This window comes from Ostrea edulis, chromosome 9, assembly GCF_947568905.1.
Source record: "Ostrea edulis chromosome 9, xbOstEdul1.1, whole genome shotgun sequence".
NCBI lineage: Eukaryota > Metazoa > Mollusca > Bivalvia > Ostreida > Ostreidae > Ostrea > Ostrea edulis.
In genome coordinates, this window is record NC_079172.1 from 71,061,748 (window position 1) to 71,080,577 (window position 18,830).

Sequence of the window (18,830 nt, forward strand, 5' to 3'; positions counted from 1 at the left end):
AGAAAAACCTCGACCAATAATTGTTAAAGTGCTGAACACAAACATTAAGGCACGAGTCATGAAGAAACGATCGGACGTCAAACAAAAAGGGAAGGGGCTGAAGCTGGTGGATGATGTAACCAAGACGAATTCTGAACTCATCACGACTCTCCTTAACCCTGAGGACTCATATGGTACTTTGTTTTAATCCCAAAAGGGATTTACTGCACCTTAGATGATACTTCTCCAGTTCTAAAATGGAGTATTGCAATCTTTCACGAGGGTAAAAAGTTACTAAAGTTGGGTGGTGGTAGGGGTGGGGGTTGGGGTGGGGGTGGAGGTTGTTGAGGGTGCAATCCCCGTCACCCACTGCAGCGTGCTGTACGTACCTTCTTCAATCCGACAAACCGAATCACTGGCCTTGAAAAAAATTGAGAAACACGCAGGCGCTTTATAAACTTCAATTTTTACCAGGGAAATTCCTGGAAAAGCTAATTATCGTTTATAATTAATTAAATACAGCGCAAAAGAAATGTTAAAGTTATAATGGGTAGAGAACGCATTATCGCAATGTTTTAAGATGCGTTGGAAAAATCCATATATCTCCAGTTTATTGTATGGATTGGCAAACTTATCAACTTTATACGTTTAGTATCATTCTGTGTCAAATAGAAAATAATGTAAAATATATATATAAATTACGGTTGATATAGAATAAAATATAATAGCACATTTTCGAGTTACTGTCGGAATACCGTTTTTACCCGAATTTTACATGCGCCCTCAGATTTGGTTAGCCCTATGGGTATTTCCGGTTTTAAAACGTCAAGTTTCAAAATGGTGGAAAGAACTCTGTCAATCGATTGTTTTATGGAAAGTGACAGATCTTAAGTTCTTTTTTTTTTCCGGATCGAGGGGTATCTTGTTTCTTTTGTAGAAAAATTAATTTAGTTAGTTCAGTGGTGTGCGAGCTTGCAGTGAACTGAAGTTAGAGGTAATACCACTTGAACATAGTGGCTAGTCGTGAATAAAATTATATTAAACAAGAAGTGCTTTGATTTGTCGATGGAATTTCGGTCTGGTAGAATGTGATTCGGTTCAGTGATATTGAATCAATTGTCCAGTAAGAACCAGAAGAACTTTTGATGCACTGCGCCAGTGGCGGATTTAGAGGAGGTGGGTGGGCTTTCTAACAGTCCTCCCACCTTTCGCCACAAATTTTAAAATAATGCAAGTAAAAACTAAAATTTCTCACCCAAAATGGCTGATTATTTTGGCTAATACTTTACTTTCACCCCCCCCCCCCTCCGTCGAAAATCCTAGATCCGTCACTGATTTAACATCGAAGAAAACGGAATTAATTATAGTCATTTCATCACATGGAACAAGTGTCGCAATTCTCAGCCAGACATTCAGACTTGCGATGTTTTATGACTTACACACAGGATTCTGTGTACAGTCTTGCAAGAACGAAAATGGGTTCAGATTATTCACTCCAAACCATATTGAAAGTGTACAAATGTCATAAATACTCAGAACAGTTACCATTAAATCAGACTGCATTCCAGTAACGAGACTGGTGTCAAATCCTTACAATGTGTGGGTGCTGGTGCACTAGTTGGGACAAATTGTGTTTGGGGGTTGCACCTGTGTTCTGCAAGTTTTTGTGTTGTTTGAATTTGGTGCCAATTTTGTCGTATATTAGTAATAGATTATATTACTGCTAAGGAAAAATATATGGTAAAATTATCACGCCATATCAGATATCATTCCCATTGTGATATGTCATCCAATCATCACCATATATATGATTTTTCATGTTTTTCGTATTTTTGTATATCGTATTGTCTCATTTCCCAACAACTGTTTAGTTCCTTTCGTTTTTGTAGTACCTGTTGTTGATCATTTTGCAAATTGTCTTGATATTTCAAAGCTAGCATTTTTGTACTCTGATTGGTGGCTGTTTTATTATCATCATGAACATTTGAACATCACCACTGTCATTTTTATATTACAAATTGATCATGGATTGGTAATAGTATCCAAGCAACTGATAGTATTCCAAGAGGGTAAATATAATTAATCTAAGAAATATTCAAAACAAATTAGAAGACAGATAATATATTTTATTTGAATTGAAGTATCACTAGTTTGCATTTGAAACTTAAATCGCGTTCAATTTTCTAGCACATTACAATTCAATAGAACATAAATGACAGCATTCCATCATTAAATTATAATACACGTTATAAAAAGACTACCACATTTTCATGAATATTTTCTAATTGTTTGTAGCGATCTCGAATCTATTGTTACAATAATGGAACGTGTAAATATTCAATAACACTCCAGTACGCTGGTTGAGGCTCCCGTCACTGGATGTACACGCGACTCTCTGGACAAATAATATCATGGTTCTAGGATTTCGACGTCAAGTCCAGAAATTCTGTCATTTCTTCCCTTCTTGTATCGGTCTGTACCTCAATTTCAACTGTTTCCTTGATGTTTCGTGGTGACGAGAAACCAATATAATTGCGATTAGGTGGATATTGTATCCCTAAAACAAACATGCATATCATTTTTATTTTTAGTGCTATATTATAATACAGTACTAGCACTACAGTGTAATATTACATTAAATGATATCACCATGTTCATGTCTTAAATATTAATCACCCATCATGTATATATGTAAAAACATTTAATATTGAGGTTGTTAAATACATGTAATTTACACTTATTTAATAAACTGGGCAAGGATTTAAACAATAACAGATTGAGTACATATGTAATGTTGAAAGAACCTGCACTATCCAACTCGGTTGTAACTATCTCTTCTCTGACAACAGGAAGTGTCTGGCGTTCTATATCCATGCTGCTGCTAGTAATACTTTAACATGTGAAATCATTATCATCACTAAAACAAAATTTCTGATATCTGGAAAAAGAATAATGAAAATAAATTTTGTGGCTGTACTGAATATTTTTAAACACATTACAAGGGTTTTAATGTGCAACCAAGGGGGCGGCATCTTTGCACCACATTTGTCTCTACTTCACTTGAAAAAAGGGGGTGGGGGTCTGATTTCGAAAACATTTTTATACCAAACGAAACATTACTGAAGCATATAGGTTGAATAAAGCTTTAAATGAAAGCAGCTATATTACACTCCATCAGGTTGCTACCCAAATATAGTATCTAATGAGTCTATTTCCTCGCATATAAAATCGAGACCACAAACACATGAAGTGTGGATAGCTTGTATACAGTGGTGTAGCTTCCTATGAAGCACGGAAGCATGTGCTTCCAAATTGTTGCGGTAAAAAATGAAATAATTACTTAATTTGACTATGTATTTTACTTACTACAAAGTATATCAAGAAAAAAAAATATGGCATAAAAATTAGTGTTGTATTATGTTTATCAATCTATTTAAAATCAAAGGCACATGGGGTAAGACCGGACATCGTATCCTGCCCCTTTCATTAAAAATAAAGAATTAACAATTAGATTAACTACAATTTAGACGTTATCTACTCTAGTTATAACAACCAATGTGTTTCTGAACTCTGTCAAAGCTTTATTTAAAACTACTAAAATGCTTAAAAGCTTTGACATGCAACGGATATAACTCCGTTTGCCAGATCAAGATATAGGGGTCATAGCAGGTATGACCGGTCGACAGGGGATTCTTACTCCTCCTAGACACCTGATCCCACTTCTGGTATATCTAGGGGTCCGTATTTGCGCAATTCTCTATTTTGTATTCTCTATAGGAGTTATGAGATCGATCACTGTTCGTTATATTCACCTTTCATGGTAGAAAGGTACTGAGTATTTCTTTTTTTAAATATTCAGTCTTTTGAGAGAAATATTCATTTTACAAACTAAAACTTTGGATCACCTAGAAATTGTAGTATAAATGATAATGATTTCAAAACGAATGTCTGTATATCAATTATTTGTAATATTAGTCCCTAAAACATTAACACATACAACAACAGCATTTATAGACTTCAAACCTCCGCCAAAAGTATTGTGATGGATAAGGTCAGCCAGGCAACAATGGATCAACTATTCCGTTGTTTAAGGAGGTATGCTACATCTTCTTGATGGCTGACTTTCTTTTAAAATACGAAAGAAATTAAAGTAGAAATATCCGTGACTAAATAAAATAAATTTGAAAATTTTCAATTTCATAATATTGTTGTACATATCCTCCATTTTTCATCCATGTCAAATTTTTCTTGTGTAATATTCCTCATGGCGGTGTGCCAAAAGATTCGAGAAATTAAAAGATGACAGTCTGCGTCACATTTAGAATCTTTGTTTCATGAATAATTCCTTTTTCAGTCGATCTAAAATGAATAGCTTGCATGCAATGTTTAAAACATAAGTGATACATTTTTCTATGGGAAAAAAAAAGAAGAATTAGATAATGATTTTGGTTTACCTTGGGGCGGAATTAATCCTAACTGCTGATCTGATGTTACAAATGTTTGAAACTTTATTTTGTATGTGTTCTTATGATTTCAAATACATGTATACTAATGTTTTAGAGTTCAGAAGACATGGAGTATTAAAGGTTATGTATTGTTCCAGAATACGTCAGGGGCGGATCCAAGAAACGGAGTCCGTGGAATGATTTGAAAAAAAAAAAATGATAAACAGACAATGCGGAATGATTTGTAGAAAAATGTGTAACGATTGAATGCTGAAGAAGAACCGCAATCACATTAAAATATGGAAACGCGGAATGCAAGAGACAAACAGCGGTAATCCAAACAGACCAGGACACGAGAGAGAGAGAGAGAGAGAGAGAGAGAGAGAGAGAGAGAGAGAGAGAACTCCAAAACAAAACACGGCTTAGACAAAGGACTGGTGATTAATTATATACAATAATTGACTATGAACCAAAGGTGATAATCACCGAATTTCTTGCCTTATTTCTCAGTCCGGCGAAGTCTCAAGGACAATCAAAGTACTGAAAGACGGTGGCGTGGGTTGGGAAAAGCTTAACTCCGGTGAACTTAAAACAGTGCAGAGAGAGGAATTGCCTGAATGAGGAATCATTGAATAGGTGGTAATTAATTTGTAATAATAATTCAATAATGGTAAAACAGAGTGAAAGAGTTCATAAAGAGTGCACTCAATCCAAAAGAAGAAACATGTATATATATACATTATAGTTTAAAATGAGCAAATTTATTTTCTCAAGAGAATAGAGGAACATGAAACTCATATTTATACACTGATTTCATCTTGAGCTTATAGGGAGCATTTCAGAACTACGGCCCACGACACAAAGGTCCCTTGGGGTTCGAGTATTGGAATGACTGAAACAACAGAGATCTGTTCAACAGAGCGGGCGCTCTCGGGTGCTCGCCACTAGCACTAAAGGATTAAATTGGGAATGTTCGCGAACACACCCTCTGCTTAACAGGCCTCAGGTCTCTCTCTAAAACCCATTCATAATAGATAATTTGGACGCTTGAAAATTGGCTTTGGAGGATTAAGATACACTGTACATGAATACGTGTTGTAGATCAACCCAGAGCATATGTGATGCAGTTCAAGCAGTAGATACATGCATCTGCATAGCTAGTGGGGATGACATTGAGGAATTTCTCCGAAATTTAAGCCATGGTAACGTCGGAAAAAATAGGTTGAATATTAAAAGATCGAAAATCTATGAATTTAGTTAAATGATAAGATATATGAACCATGTTTTGTTCATTTTTTAAAAAATACCCGATTTCTAAAACTGTCACAAAAATAAAAGGAAAATGTAAATGAACAAATGAAAAACAAAATCACAGACCACATATTAAAAGCCTGGCGAAAAGAGGTGGGTCGAACATTTCTAAGTTCACATGGCCGCCGCCTCTCCATAAATCTTTGTATTGGTTACAGGGACTGTAACCAGACAGGCTGATTCCGATCTTAGAGATCTTGCCTGTGTGTATGTGATAGTTGGACTTTTGTTTTATTATTTTACATTTGATTTAATTCAGATTCTCATTCATTCATTCATGCTTGCATTCATTCATGCGCAGCGCTACTAACTACAGTTTTTGTGTGTATGTGTTTAAATAAACCTAAACACCCCTATTTCTTATAATAGTTAAGTCCAGGTCTCAGGTATTGAATAGCCTAGGTGAGAGTATGTACATTTTAATAGGTAATGTACTGGGTTTAAATTTCTATTGGCTGGTATTTTGGCCAATGGTAGACCCTGGCGGGAATTTCAGGGTGCTTGCAGGTATTCTTTTTCAAAGTGAGTAGTTAGTGAGTTGCTAGACCAGTAGAAGAATAATTTGTCTTACATAGGTGTGACTACTACATTTCATAAATCTAAAAGTACTTGGATTGTTCTATACAACACCTTTACTTGTAAGTAAAATAAGCTATTTAAAATCTATAAAATCACTTATTTAATTCTATATAAGTAATTAATGAATGAGAAAAGTTATATTTTAAATAAATTGCCACACTTGTGTGAAAGAGAAGAATGGAAGCTGCTAAATGTTATGAATATCTATTCAGCTATTGCAAGTTTTTATTTTAATTCATGTATCCTTAAGAAGGGTTTGTGAATATTGTTATAATTGTTGTTTGAATAGGTCAGTATATATAAAGCCCAGTTTTGAGCCAACACTGTATAAGGGGCTAACTCGGTTCCATAAACCGGTATGTAATGTACATATAATTGACCTAATCTAATTACTATATTTTAATCACAGAAATAATGTAAACTATAAATTAATGGCCCAAACATTAATTTCTATTAATTGAATGTTCTGTGTATTTGTTATTGTTGAAATATCATGTCTTAGTATTGTCTTTGTGTTGTTTGTATGTTTATATATTGTCATTGTTTTAGGGTCATCACATCTCATGTCATCTCATCTCGTATATGTTTTACTCCGTATGATTGATTAAATAAATGAACTCACTACCCTACAACCATCTTGTGCGCATGCGCAAGTACCAAAAATAATAGGTGGCATTTATAGGCAGTGACGGTAATTATGAATACAGTATCCATTAATGTTTATGTTCATAAATATGTATTTTAGGTTTGGAAATTATCAAGAAACACTGTTTCTTTGCACATTAATAGGCGATTTCATTGGTAAAACCCAGGAGCTTGCGGGGACTTGGCCTCCGTACCCCTACCATGACTTTCTCCTGAGCCCCCAGGTCCCTTGCCATAATTTGCGTACACTTCATTTTCTTTCCGGCTACGCGCCTGTATGTTCAGGTCCGTCTCTTGAGATGTCGGGAATTTTAATGATAAAAACAGGTGCGTGATGTTAAAGTTAGCGTTAGACATGTGCACTCACTCACAGAACTAGAAAAACAAGTCTAACAAACCCTTACTCCCCCGGGCATTCCAATAATAGTAACCGCTATCAAAGGGAATTGACCCTCACACGATGAATGAATGAACGCAAGTAATTTGTCAAAAATACAAATTCAATTATAACAGACATTCGGAGAGTATTGCATGGCAATATACATAGTCCCCTACCGGTCGCAAAAATTACAGGACCGCAACAATATTCGAAGTTTGTTATTATAGTTTATGGTAAAAGGGAAAATTGGGGAACCACTATCATGTACATAGACTATACCAGGAAAAAGACAAATTTGTAATTAGGTTTACTTTAACTAAGTCAATAAACTGTGAAATGTAGGTGATCATAAATAATTTAGCTACATTGTTGTATTACTATGCTAGAAGTTTTAATGAGTGTAATACTCTTATCGACATAAATAAGAAACTTGGATGTAAACTTTAAGCTGGTATGGATGTGACTCCACTAGTTCTTATCAACTTTGTAGAAGCAAACTAAAAATAAAAATGTACCAATTATCAAAAGAATATGTCCAAGCCCCCCCCCCCCCCCCCCCCCCCCCCACCGAAAAACTGATAATTCGCACTATTTTTCGAAGTCCAATGGCGGTAACTCAGCAAAAATTTACAAAATTCAAACTTGATTTGTAACTTATGGCAAAGCAATGAACTAAATATCAAATGAATGTCTGCAAGCACAACAAAAAGAGTGCGGAATCTTATAATCTTATAATTCACTATATTTCTAAGTCCAAGGGCCATAACTTAGTGGAAACGACCATAGAATTTGTGAAATGCTGACTTCGATCGAGACTGTTCAAACCCCTGTACCATCAACGTGTTTGTCAGTAGCTTGCCTCGATTTAAAAACTGACTATACGCAGAACAAGCTCTTGCATATCGAATCAGTTGAGATATATAAACACCATATGCAGGTGATAATGGAATATTGCTACACAAATATGGGAAGTTGACGATGGAGAAGCTGAAATCATCCCGTTTGTCATACAGTTGAGTTGTCAGTTTGCCGTTAATGTCTACTTTCAATAAAATATCTATGAAGCAGAAGTGGAAGACTCTGTGGTGTCCTTTATAAGGTACAAAGGACATCTCTCTGGGGAAAAAAATACTCAATCACTGGTAGCCTTTAGGGCTACCAGTGATTTGAGTAAAAAAAGTCACAATTAATGCTTTGCTTGCTTTCATTTATTCAAGACATGTCAAGTTTTTGAAAGTATATCAGATTGATCAGTCTTCGTTATCTGCACCTTTTCATGATAAACCTCAAGCCTCTCCACACAAGCAAATTGAATTAAGCATGTTAACGCTCCATAAAATAAACGTCAGTGTAAAGAGTCTCAAGGTTTATTTTATACTTCAACAAGAGGGTAATGGTCCACATGGCCACATCGCTCACCTGGGCCCCATCGCTCACCTGAGCCACATTTATGTATTTGGGTATAGGACTTGTGTGATAGATCACTATTCGTTATCTTCACCTTTCATGCAATGTTTCATTCCATTGCCCTATCCAGTGTGATGCCACCATTTCCCAACTATCATCCTCGAAGTGTTTCCATATCGTCACCCAATGGACACGTCTCTCTGGAAAAAAAAATACCCGGAAGTCCCTTGTCAAAAATGGCTGAGATCTCGCAAAGTCATATCTTGGAATATGATTGTGAATTTACGTGGATTATCATCCTAATCTTGCGGTCTCCTAGCTCCAAAATTCATTGCACCATTAGGCGAAATGTTTAACGAAGTGCAATGTTTATGAAAGGCATGCAAAGATTATGTGTGACGTCATGTCTACGTTTTGACTTACGTCATAATAAGACTGACAGTGGTGGATCTAAATACGCACTTGTTATTTACATTTGTAAAAGTCATACTACCGGGACAATATTGAATATACGTAAACATTAGGCATAGTACATGATATGGCATCGAATACAAATTGTGTATAATCGACTGCAAACCACAAATCTGATTAAAATACTAACTTCTCAATAGGTATTTATTATTCTAGCAAGACAGAATTTAAATTGTTAGAATATATGAGGAAGCACAGGTACTGAATTAGTGCTATTTAAAGAATTACAAAAAATCAATGCTATTCGGTCGGATTGAAAACATTTTTTAAAATCTTTTTTTTTTTTTCGCGACTAAAAATAATAAGTATTAAATCCATTTCCTTTTACATGTCAGGTAATGCAGATCACGATGACCCCCCCCCCCCCTCCTCCTCCCTCATGATAACCAACCATGTCACTTGCTATTAACGACTGAAAAATCATTAATTAATTCTAGCTTTCTGAATTCATCTGAATTAATGTATTCTCACAACAACAGTGGAGAGGGGCTTAAATATATTGCAATTTTATTCAATAATTATATGTGAATGCTGAAATATTTCATCATTGTGTTACTACTAGGATTATGTACAATATTGTAAAAATTGTTCTAATTTTCTTTTGGAACATACTATTGCTACATGTACATAGGCATTATCATATGAATGTCATTTTAAAAAAAAATAGATAGGAGCGCATGGTGGTGGTGGTGTACGGAATGGTAGGGGGGGTGGTGGGGGGTGATCCGCGCATATCATATATGTACATGCCCAATAGTTGAATTTATTGATTTAAAATTATCATTATATTGAAATGCGTTTTATGTTCCAAGACAATGCTGTTTACAGTTTTACAAATTTTTAAAAAAGGTTTGGGCATTTTCATCATACAATTAGTAACTTGAAAAGATTGAGAGTAGAAAAAAGGAAAGTAGAGGCAGTCGACTGATGAGAGCATACATTTCAGAACATTTCGTGTGCCACAGTGAAGGCAGCAGAAATGAAATGTATATATAACATAAAGATATTTCAATCATACATATTTTAATTATTTTTGATATAAAACCCTGGGAGAAAACTAAACACGAAGCTGCGCTCGCTCACACGGTAGCACCGTCAACATCGTCAATGAAGGGCCGTGAGAGCGGAGCTCTCCCTATAGGTAACACGTATATACATGTTTAAAAGGAAAATATAGGGAAATAATGAAAAATTAAACCATACCTATTGAACTTGAAAAGGTTGGTACCAATGGCGTCGATTCGAATATTAGCGCGTGGACATGTATTCCTCCATTTTGAATCCGTCTACCCTAGTTTACGTTGTTCTGAGATGTGACATAAAATCCGTAAAAGCATGTAAATCTTATTTTCTTAATCATATATAACCACTCTACGATTAACGCCATGTTTTTTGTTGTGGTTTAAACGCAATGTTTGTAAATTTGCTAAATAACGACGCTGAATATGACGTCACATTGTACTGTTTACATCAATTGCGTTATATTTCTCGCGTTAAATATATAGGCGGATCAAATGTCCAAAATTAGGATGCTTTGATGAAGCTCTGTCCTCGTGCTAACTTCGGGTTGATTTTTGTCTTGTTTTGGATATAGATACCAATACTTTTTGCTTCGCCCTCAAACACGATCACGCCGTAAGACATATTAGCTTATCAAACGCTCATAAACAAATGTGTACCGCATACACCCCAAACTATTACATGCGTATTTCAATTTCATGATGATCGACAAAATCAAGGCTATCTGTACCCTACTAGGCCTAATAGCGAGCCAGCGCGAAGCGCTGGTTCGTACTGCGAGCTCTAATGACTAGAACGCGTGAAATAATCCGAGCTAAATCTCAACCTCTAACAAGGAAAAAAATTTGACGCCAATCCCAGAAGTCCTTTGTCAAAAATGGCTGAGATCTCGCAAAGTCACACCTTGGAATATGATTGTGAACTTACGTGGATTATCATCCTAATCTTGTGGCCTCCTTGCTCCAAAATTTAGTGCACCATTAGGCGAAATGTTTAACGAAGTGCAATGTTTATGGAAGGCAGGCTAAGATTATGTGTGACGTCATGTCTACGTTTTGACGTACGTCACAATAAGACAGGCAGTGGCGTATCTAAATACGTACTTGTTAAAAGTCATACTACCGGGACGTAATCGATTAAAATACTAAATTCTCAATAGGAATTTATTATTCTAACAAGAAAAAAGGGAGACTGACTTCTTTAAAATTGTTAGAATATGTGAGGGATTCACAGGTACTGAATTAGTGCTATTAAAAAATTACATAAAATTACGCCAGTTTCGAGATACGAACTCTTCTGTGTAGGAGGTGCATTTAGTGGAACTTTGAATGACTAAGTGGGACAGAGTGGACCTACAGTCAACGAGGAAGACGATGAAATGTAATAAAAGCGGCTTCTCTTTTGATATGTAAATGTGGGAAATACAAAATACTATCAAAAGAAATGTTTTACAAAAGTGGAAACATAAAAACAATGTCGTATTTGCAAGTAACATCTTAGATATGGTATGTATGACCAACGAAATAACGTGATATGATGAGAATTCTATGTATTTAATTACTCCCTAAATACTTATAACTTACTTAGTTTGTGTATCAGTCGAATTCGGGTAATCTAACAGTGTATGAGAAACTTACTGAGTACATTCACTTACGCAGTTATGAATATTAGTCCCACTCCCGCGTGTAAACAAATTGTTTCGCGTCTCACTATGTAAGAGAGTTCTCCAAAGGGAAATAACTCGGGCGTATCTCGAAACCGGCGTAATTTTTTGGGTTTTTCCCGCGACTAAAAAATAATAGTGCTTCAATCCATTTCCTTTTAATATGTCCGGTAATGCAAACCACGATGACACCCCACACCCGTAGCCGGGGGGGGGGGGGGGGGGTCGTACGAACCCCCCCCCCTTGAAAACTACTAAGCACTATTAAAGTCGGCATTTTGTTTGAATTGTGACTATTAAAGTCGGGATTTTTTATGAAAATCATGATAATTCATAGTAAAAAAGGCATGATTCCAAAATTCAAATTAAGTGCCAGGAAATTGCTAGATTGCAGGATTTTGCACCAAATACCCCAGACCCCCTGCCGTAGTGGCACCTCACGGTGCGAGGTGATAGACTCGCGTTGCGAGTCTATGTAACCCCCCCCCCCCTTGAAAAATCCTGCCTACGGGCCTGCACCCCCCCCTCACCCTCATGATAGTCAACCATGCCACTTGCTATTAACGACTGAAAAATAATTAATTAATTCTAGTTTTGTGAATGTTTCCTCACAACAACAGCATTCCAGGAGATGGGCTGAAATCAATGATGTTGCAATTTTATTCAATGAGTATATGTGAATGTTGAAATATTTCATCATTGTGTTACAACTAGGATTATGTACAATATTATAAAAAATGTTCTAATTTTCTCTTTTGGAACATAGAATTTCTACAAGGGGATTATCATATGAATTTCATTTTTTTAATTAGATAGGATCGCAGGGGGTGGGTGGGGGTGGGTGGGGGGCATATACATGCTCGATCCGATAGTTGAATTTATCGATTTATTTTTAAATTTTCATTATATATTGAAATGCGTTTTGTGTTCAAAGGCAGTACTGTTTAATCATAGTTTTACAAACTTGAAAAGTTTGGGCAATTTTATCATACAATTAGTATCTTGAAAAGATTGAGAGTAGAAAAAAGGAAAGTAGAGGCTGAGAACATATAGTTCAGAACAAGTCGTGCATCAAAGGTTAAGCAAGTCACAGTGAAGGCAGCAGAAATAAAATGTATATATATATATAGCATAAAAATATTTCAATCACATTCATGTATTCATGTTTTAATGATTTTTAATATAAAACCTTTGGAGAAAATTCATGTAATGAGTATTTGGCAAACATATATTGTTTAAATTGAACCTGATCAAAGCATGAACATTACAAAATATGTACATACATGAAGCTGCGCTCGTTCAAACGGTAGCACCGTCAACATATTAGCGAGCGAAGCTCGCATCGCGAAGCGACGCGACGAGCTCGCTCCAATGATTACACATATGAGTCACGTGAGGAGAAAAAATTGAAGACGTTGCAGGTATTGACGTCACAATGCAGAGTTTACATCATATGGGTTATATTTCCCGCATTTTTAACATACATTTTCATAAGCCCTTTCACGATTAAAAAGCGCCCTCTTGCGGCGCATGCGTATAAACGTCACTGAGTGGCAACGCAGACTTCCGTATAAACAAAACAATCGAACGACGCGATGGTAAAAAGTTGTTGTGTGTACAAGTGTACAAATAGGTACAATTCAACGAGCAAATTCAGTGGCATTAGTTTTTTTCGATTTCCGAAGGACAAGAGACAAAGGAGAGCTTGGATAAAAGCTATTAATAGGGAAAATTGGGCCCCAAATGACAACACTTGGGTCTGTTCAGTCCATTTTATAGACGGGTGGCATGGGTATGATCCCTCAGACCAGAACTACGCGCCGACATTGTTTTCTTACAAAGCAGCTGTTCGAGACGTGGCTCAGGTTGCCAGAGATTCTAGAAAACTTGAACGTCAACAATCTAAGGTATTTATACATGTATGACTCATTTAATTGTTATGAGGTTTGCTTTATATGTTGTAAGAAAATATGTATTATCACAAGTATGTATACCAACTGTAGGATTGAAGTGTAAACCAAAGGTGACATAATTTTTACCAACATGTAGGGAAGTAATATTTTTTAATGAATATGTTAAGTATCCAATAAGTATCAATATTACATTATATTTTTTACACAACCCTAACATCCCAACCAGACCAGGTGGTACAAAGTTTTCATAGCAATTAAAAATGCACAACTGTTATACATATATACATATTTTTTATTTCCCAGTTAAGGAACCTCAAGGGGCAACATGTAAATATATACAAATACTGTACATATACAAATAAAGAAAGAAGAGATTACATAACACATAGTTGCATCCAAATACAGTGCCATATATTGTTCAATATAAATTTTCCAGTCCAGTTATATTTAGAATAGATGGATCTTCAGAACATAGTATGTAAATGAATTTTTGTTCATCATTAGTAAAATATATAATTTTGTGGCAACCAATCAAAGGTTGTAAATTCAACAGCCTTACTAATATGAATCACACCAACTTTTCTGGGTAATTGGAATCTCAAAAGAAATAAAGTGTGAGATGTATACTATTGTATACAGGTCACAAAATCAACTGGACCTTTCACCTGGCTTTGATACTGAAGAAAACACATTTTAAAGTTTTGCAAAAAGTTAAGATGGCATTATAATGAAATTTATATTTTGATTAAATTTTAAAGATCTGGCCCCAGGATCATGAAATATCTTAATTTTAAGTCAAAATCTGAATATTGTGATGAAATGATTGAGAAGTCGATCATTCCAAAATAAAATTGCTATTCAATATTGTTTCATTGAATTTCTAGTGTCTACAAATTAAGAGTTTCAGTTCAAAAGTAATGAATGTTTTACATGTGATTGAAGTGAAATTGTACTAGCACCTGTATAAAGTATTCAATTTCTACTTTATTGATGTCTTATTCTCTAATTGCCATTATTTCATTCTCAGGAGGCTCATGAGAAACAGAGGGATGAAAATGTGCAGGAGGAATGCCACAAGAGGTTGTCGTTATATATGCATTCCAATTATTGTGATATACCTTCAGATCATGAACCAGATCATGGAAATGAGACTACAAATGTCATGAAAACCAAGGATGCAGGTCAGTTTAAAAAAATGATGTCACTCGGATTTTGTATTAATAATCAATTTCCTCTATGAAGAATGCATTGGGTTTTTATGTACAAGATTTTAAAAATTCTTGTGCACTATGTTATATATATATATATATATATATATATATATATATATATCAGCCAGTGTTTCAATATTTTTGTTTAAAAAACACACTTCATAAAAGACTTTTGAGGGTTCTGCAATATGTATTGTGTTGCATCATATTGAAACCCTGTCATAAACAATTGTATCAAGATATATTTACATTATGAGCTATAGAAAATGTCAAAGAAGTGGTGATGATATCAGTTCTTATAATTATAATTACAACATACTCACATAGGGTAGCTCAAAAGTAATACAATCATTTTAGAACACAAATTTATGTACATTCACACACACACACACACACACACACACAGATCTTGGCATGAATTTAATCGTGATATTTTCATAGTTAGATTTAATTTATTTACTTATAGGTACTTTGTGCGACCCTGACCCTCTTTCAAAAGAGAATGAAAAACTGCAGGAAGAGTTGCGGGAGACCAAACGTGATCTACAGAGAGAAAGATGGGGAGTTCACAGGATAGCAGACAATGACAGCCTGACAAAGTTCTATACCAGTCTTCCAACCTTTGCAATGTTTCTCTGGCTGTTCAGCTACCTGAAGGATAAGTGTGAAAGGATGACCTATTGGACTGGGGAGAGCCATACGTTGCCAGGGACAGACAGGACAAGAGCGCATAGGTCCCATCTCCAACCGATAGATCAGCTTCTTGCTGTCCTTATGAGAAACCGTTTGGGTCTTTTTGTCCAGGACATTGCAGAGCGGTTTTGTATAGCTCCTAGCACATTCTCGAAATATTACACCACCTGGCTATGTCTTCTTCATAAAGAACTGAAATTCCTTAATCCATTTCCAGACAAAGATGTTGTTCAGCGCACAATGCCCTCTCAATTTAAAAAATTTCCTAATACACGTATCATTATAGACTGCACTGAAATATTTATTCAAAAATCATCCAGTTTAACAAATCAGTCATTAACATTTTCAAATTACAAGAATCATAATACAGCTAAATTTTTGGTTGGCATCACTCCATCTGGTATTATATCATTTGTTTCTGAGGGGTGGGGTGGAAAAGTCTCTGACTGACAAATCACAGAAGAGTCAGGCCTATTGGACCTTTTAGAACCAGGTGATAGCGTTATGGCAGATAAGGGTTTCACGATAACAGATTTGCTTAAACAGAGAGGATGCTATCTTAATATCCCCCCTTTTTTACGTAATGACCATCAATTTACTGTGGAAGATGTATATAATACTCAGGAAATTGCACAGCTCCGTATACATGTAGAGCGCAGTATAGGCCGAGTAAAAAACTTTCATATTTTTGATGGTGTTTTGCCATTGTCAATGATACCACTTGTCAGTAAGTTATTTCAAGTATGCTGTTGGCTCTCGAATCTTGATGTACCCCTTGTGGAAGATAAGTAAAATTCCCCTTGTGGTATACATGTAATACAGTAAAACCTGATCAGGTAAACGGATAAGGTACACTTAAGTTTGATTACAATAAATTGTTTTTCGCTGACCCTGGAAGTTTGCTATAACCATGATTTACTGTACATGACAAGTATTTACCTTCAAATAGTGACCCTAAGCTTTACTCGGTTGTATACTGGCTTTAACAATTTTATCCATGAATTTAATGTGATTACATTGGGCATTATAAACAGAATACCTTAAGGTTGCTCACTACACTAAAGCTTATACTCTGTATGACACCATGTCACAAGACGGCGATTTAAATGTTTTGTGACATTATTTGTATCGATCGATTCGTTTGTCTATCATTGTAGCTCAGTGGTTAAAGCATTGGGCTGGTGAACAGCATATCTCAAGTTCAAATTCCCCAGAGTTTCTTGTTTAAATGTGTTGAAATATTTTTTTTTAAAATCATGTTTTTATCCAAATTTGCCTTTTTGGCATATATACTTATTGTAATTCATCATATCTTCATATCTTTTATAATTAAATCAATTCGTGCTAATTTGAGAAACTATTTCTGGGTGTAGTGAGCCACCTTAATGGTCAAACAAAGTCTGGTTGTCTGACAATATATCGTTTTTCCATTTTATAGCTTTCAGAAAAGCCAAAAAGAGTATTTTGCATAACAAAAATGTTTCAGACAAGTCTTTTTCATTTATAAGCAATATGATATACCATTATCTGTGACCATGATTCATGTACACTCACATGATACCTATTGCATTCAATTTCATAATACTTGTTTTATGAATACTGGATACTCTGTGAAATGGAAATTAATTTTGATCATAATACACTGGGAATATGAATTTCATATAAAATTGAACAAGTTTTGGCATCATTGAAGCCACAAATTCTGGATCAAATAGAACCCTATCAACACATATATTGTTGGATTTTGCCGCAGTCCAAACAACAAAATCGCACCATGGGGCACTCATCAAGGCCATTTCTCCCTGTACTTGGGCATAATACTTGTGGGATGACTTTAACTTTGGTCCTTCACTAGTATTTTCAAGACAAAAGCTCTTGTCTTCCATTGCAAGGATATCTGGTATTTCCATGGCATTTACCAAAGTACCCTTTATGGAGTATGGGCATTTTATTTCAAGCACGCCTGTGCTGTTCTCTTCTGTTACCCTCCCGTCACTGGATGCACCTAGAAAAGTATGGGTACTGCAGAGCATCAATCCAGTAGGGTCGATTCTAAAGCTGTCCCCCAGTACTTGTTTCATCATAGAGTACTTCACTCGGGCTGTGTCCTCGTGATCTATCCCCCACTGTACAGATGCTGGCATGTTTGTGTACCTAATTCAAAAATATCAGAACATCAAGAATTAACTTATACTTAAGGTAGCTCCACCCTCATGTTACTTATACAAAAATATTATAAATAAATATTAATTGAAAGTGGAAAACTGTATCCATTTCCACTTGATATGGCTTGATTTAATTGGTAACCAAAGAAAATGTGTATGTTGTCGCCTTCGTAGATGTCAGACAGTATAAGTCAAAATCAGAAAATCACACATTTTTGTAAAGCAGAATAATCAAAAAATTTCATTAGAAATAATTGATTAGACTCTATGAAAAATATATATTTTATCACTATCAATAAATAACCAATTTTTTTTTATATTATCCAGTGAATAAAATTCCTCTGAAAGTTATATTCCCATCAAGTGCAGAGTAATTTAATAAAAATTATTGCAAAAACATATGATATCAAATCTGGGATCAATCTACCATAAGAAGTTAGGTGGTTGTGTCTGGTAATATAACTTGTATATACTGATGCATATGTTTTTAATTTGTATTATGTTTAAGTAGAAAAGGTGATCTTGTTTACTGAATTTTTAAAAACAGAATTTAAGATGCAATCTTGTAAATGTTACATGCATGCATGCACATATGATATCTTTGTTCAACATACCTTTCAAGGTTTGATCCCTCGACTATCTGTCTAATTAGAGAATTGGAGTTGTTACCAGCAGATAATACATCCCCAAAATAAGGAGCTAGTTATCCTTCCAATGTGTAACTGCTTCCACATTTCACACTTTCTCTGCTCCTGTGTATACTTCTCTATGAACATCACTAGATCCATGTCAATGGAAGGTGGGGGCACTGGGAAAAAAATGTGTTGATATATGAACCTGTTTTATATTACTATGTGGTGGGTCATATGTTACGTTAAGCAGTTCCTTTTTATTGTACATTCATTAAACTTGGTAGGAAGGAAATTTATTGCAGGTGGTAAATGGTCAT

At 35.3% G+C, this 18,830-nt stretch overlaps 1 protein-coding gene and 1 long non-coding RNA gene across 2 annotated transcripts; one reads left to right on the plus strand and one right to left on the minus strand.

Annotated features, from left to right (window-relative positions):
• Nucleotides 1-13,454: 13,454 nt before the first annotated feature.
• On the plus strand, nt 13,455-16,166 carry LOC125659816 (uncharacterized). Its single transcript, XM_048891597.2, has 3 exons — nt 13,455-13,806; nt 14,840-14,993; nt 15,490-16,166. Exons 1-3 carry the CDS (start codon nt 13,495-13,497, stop codon nt 16,164-16,166), a joined length of 1,143 nt encoding a protein of 380 aa, XP_048747554.2. The 5' UTR covers nt 13,455-13,494.
• LOC130050437 (uncharacterized) lies at nt 15,992-18,568 on the minus strand. The gene is made up of 2 exons (XR_008798865.1): nt 18,496-18,568; nt 15,992-17,870 (listed from the first exon to the last, which is right to left on the minus strand). It is a non-coding gene; the product is annotated as an uncharacterized LOC130050437 (long non-coding RNA).
• Nucleotides 18,569-18,830: the final 262 nt, after the last annotated feature.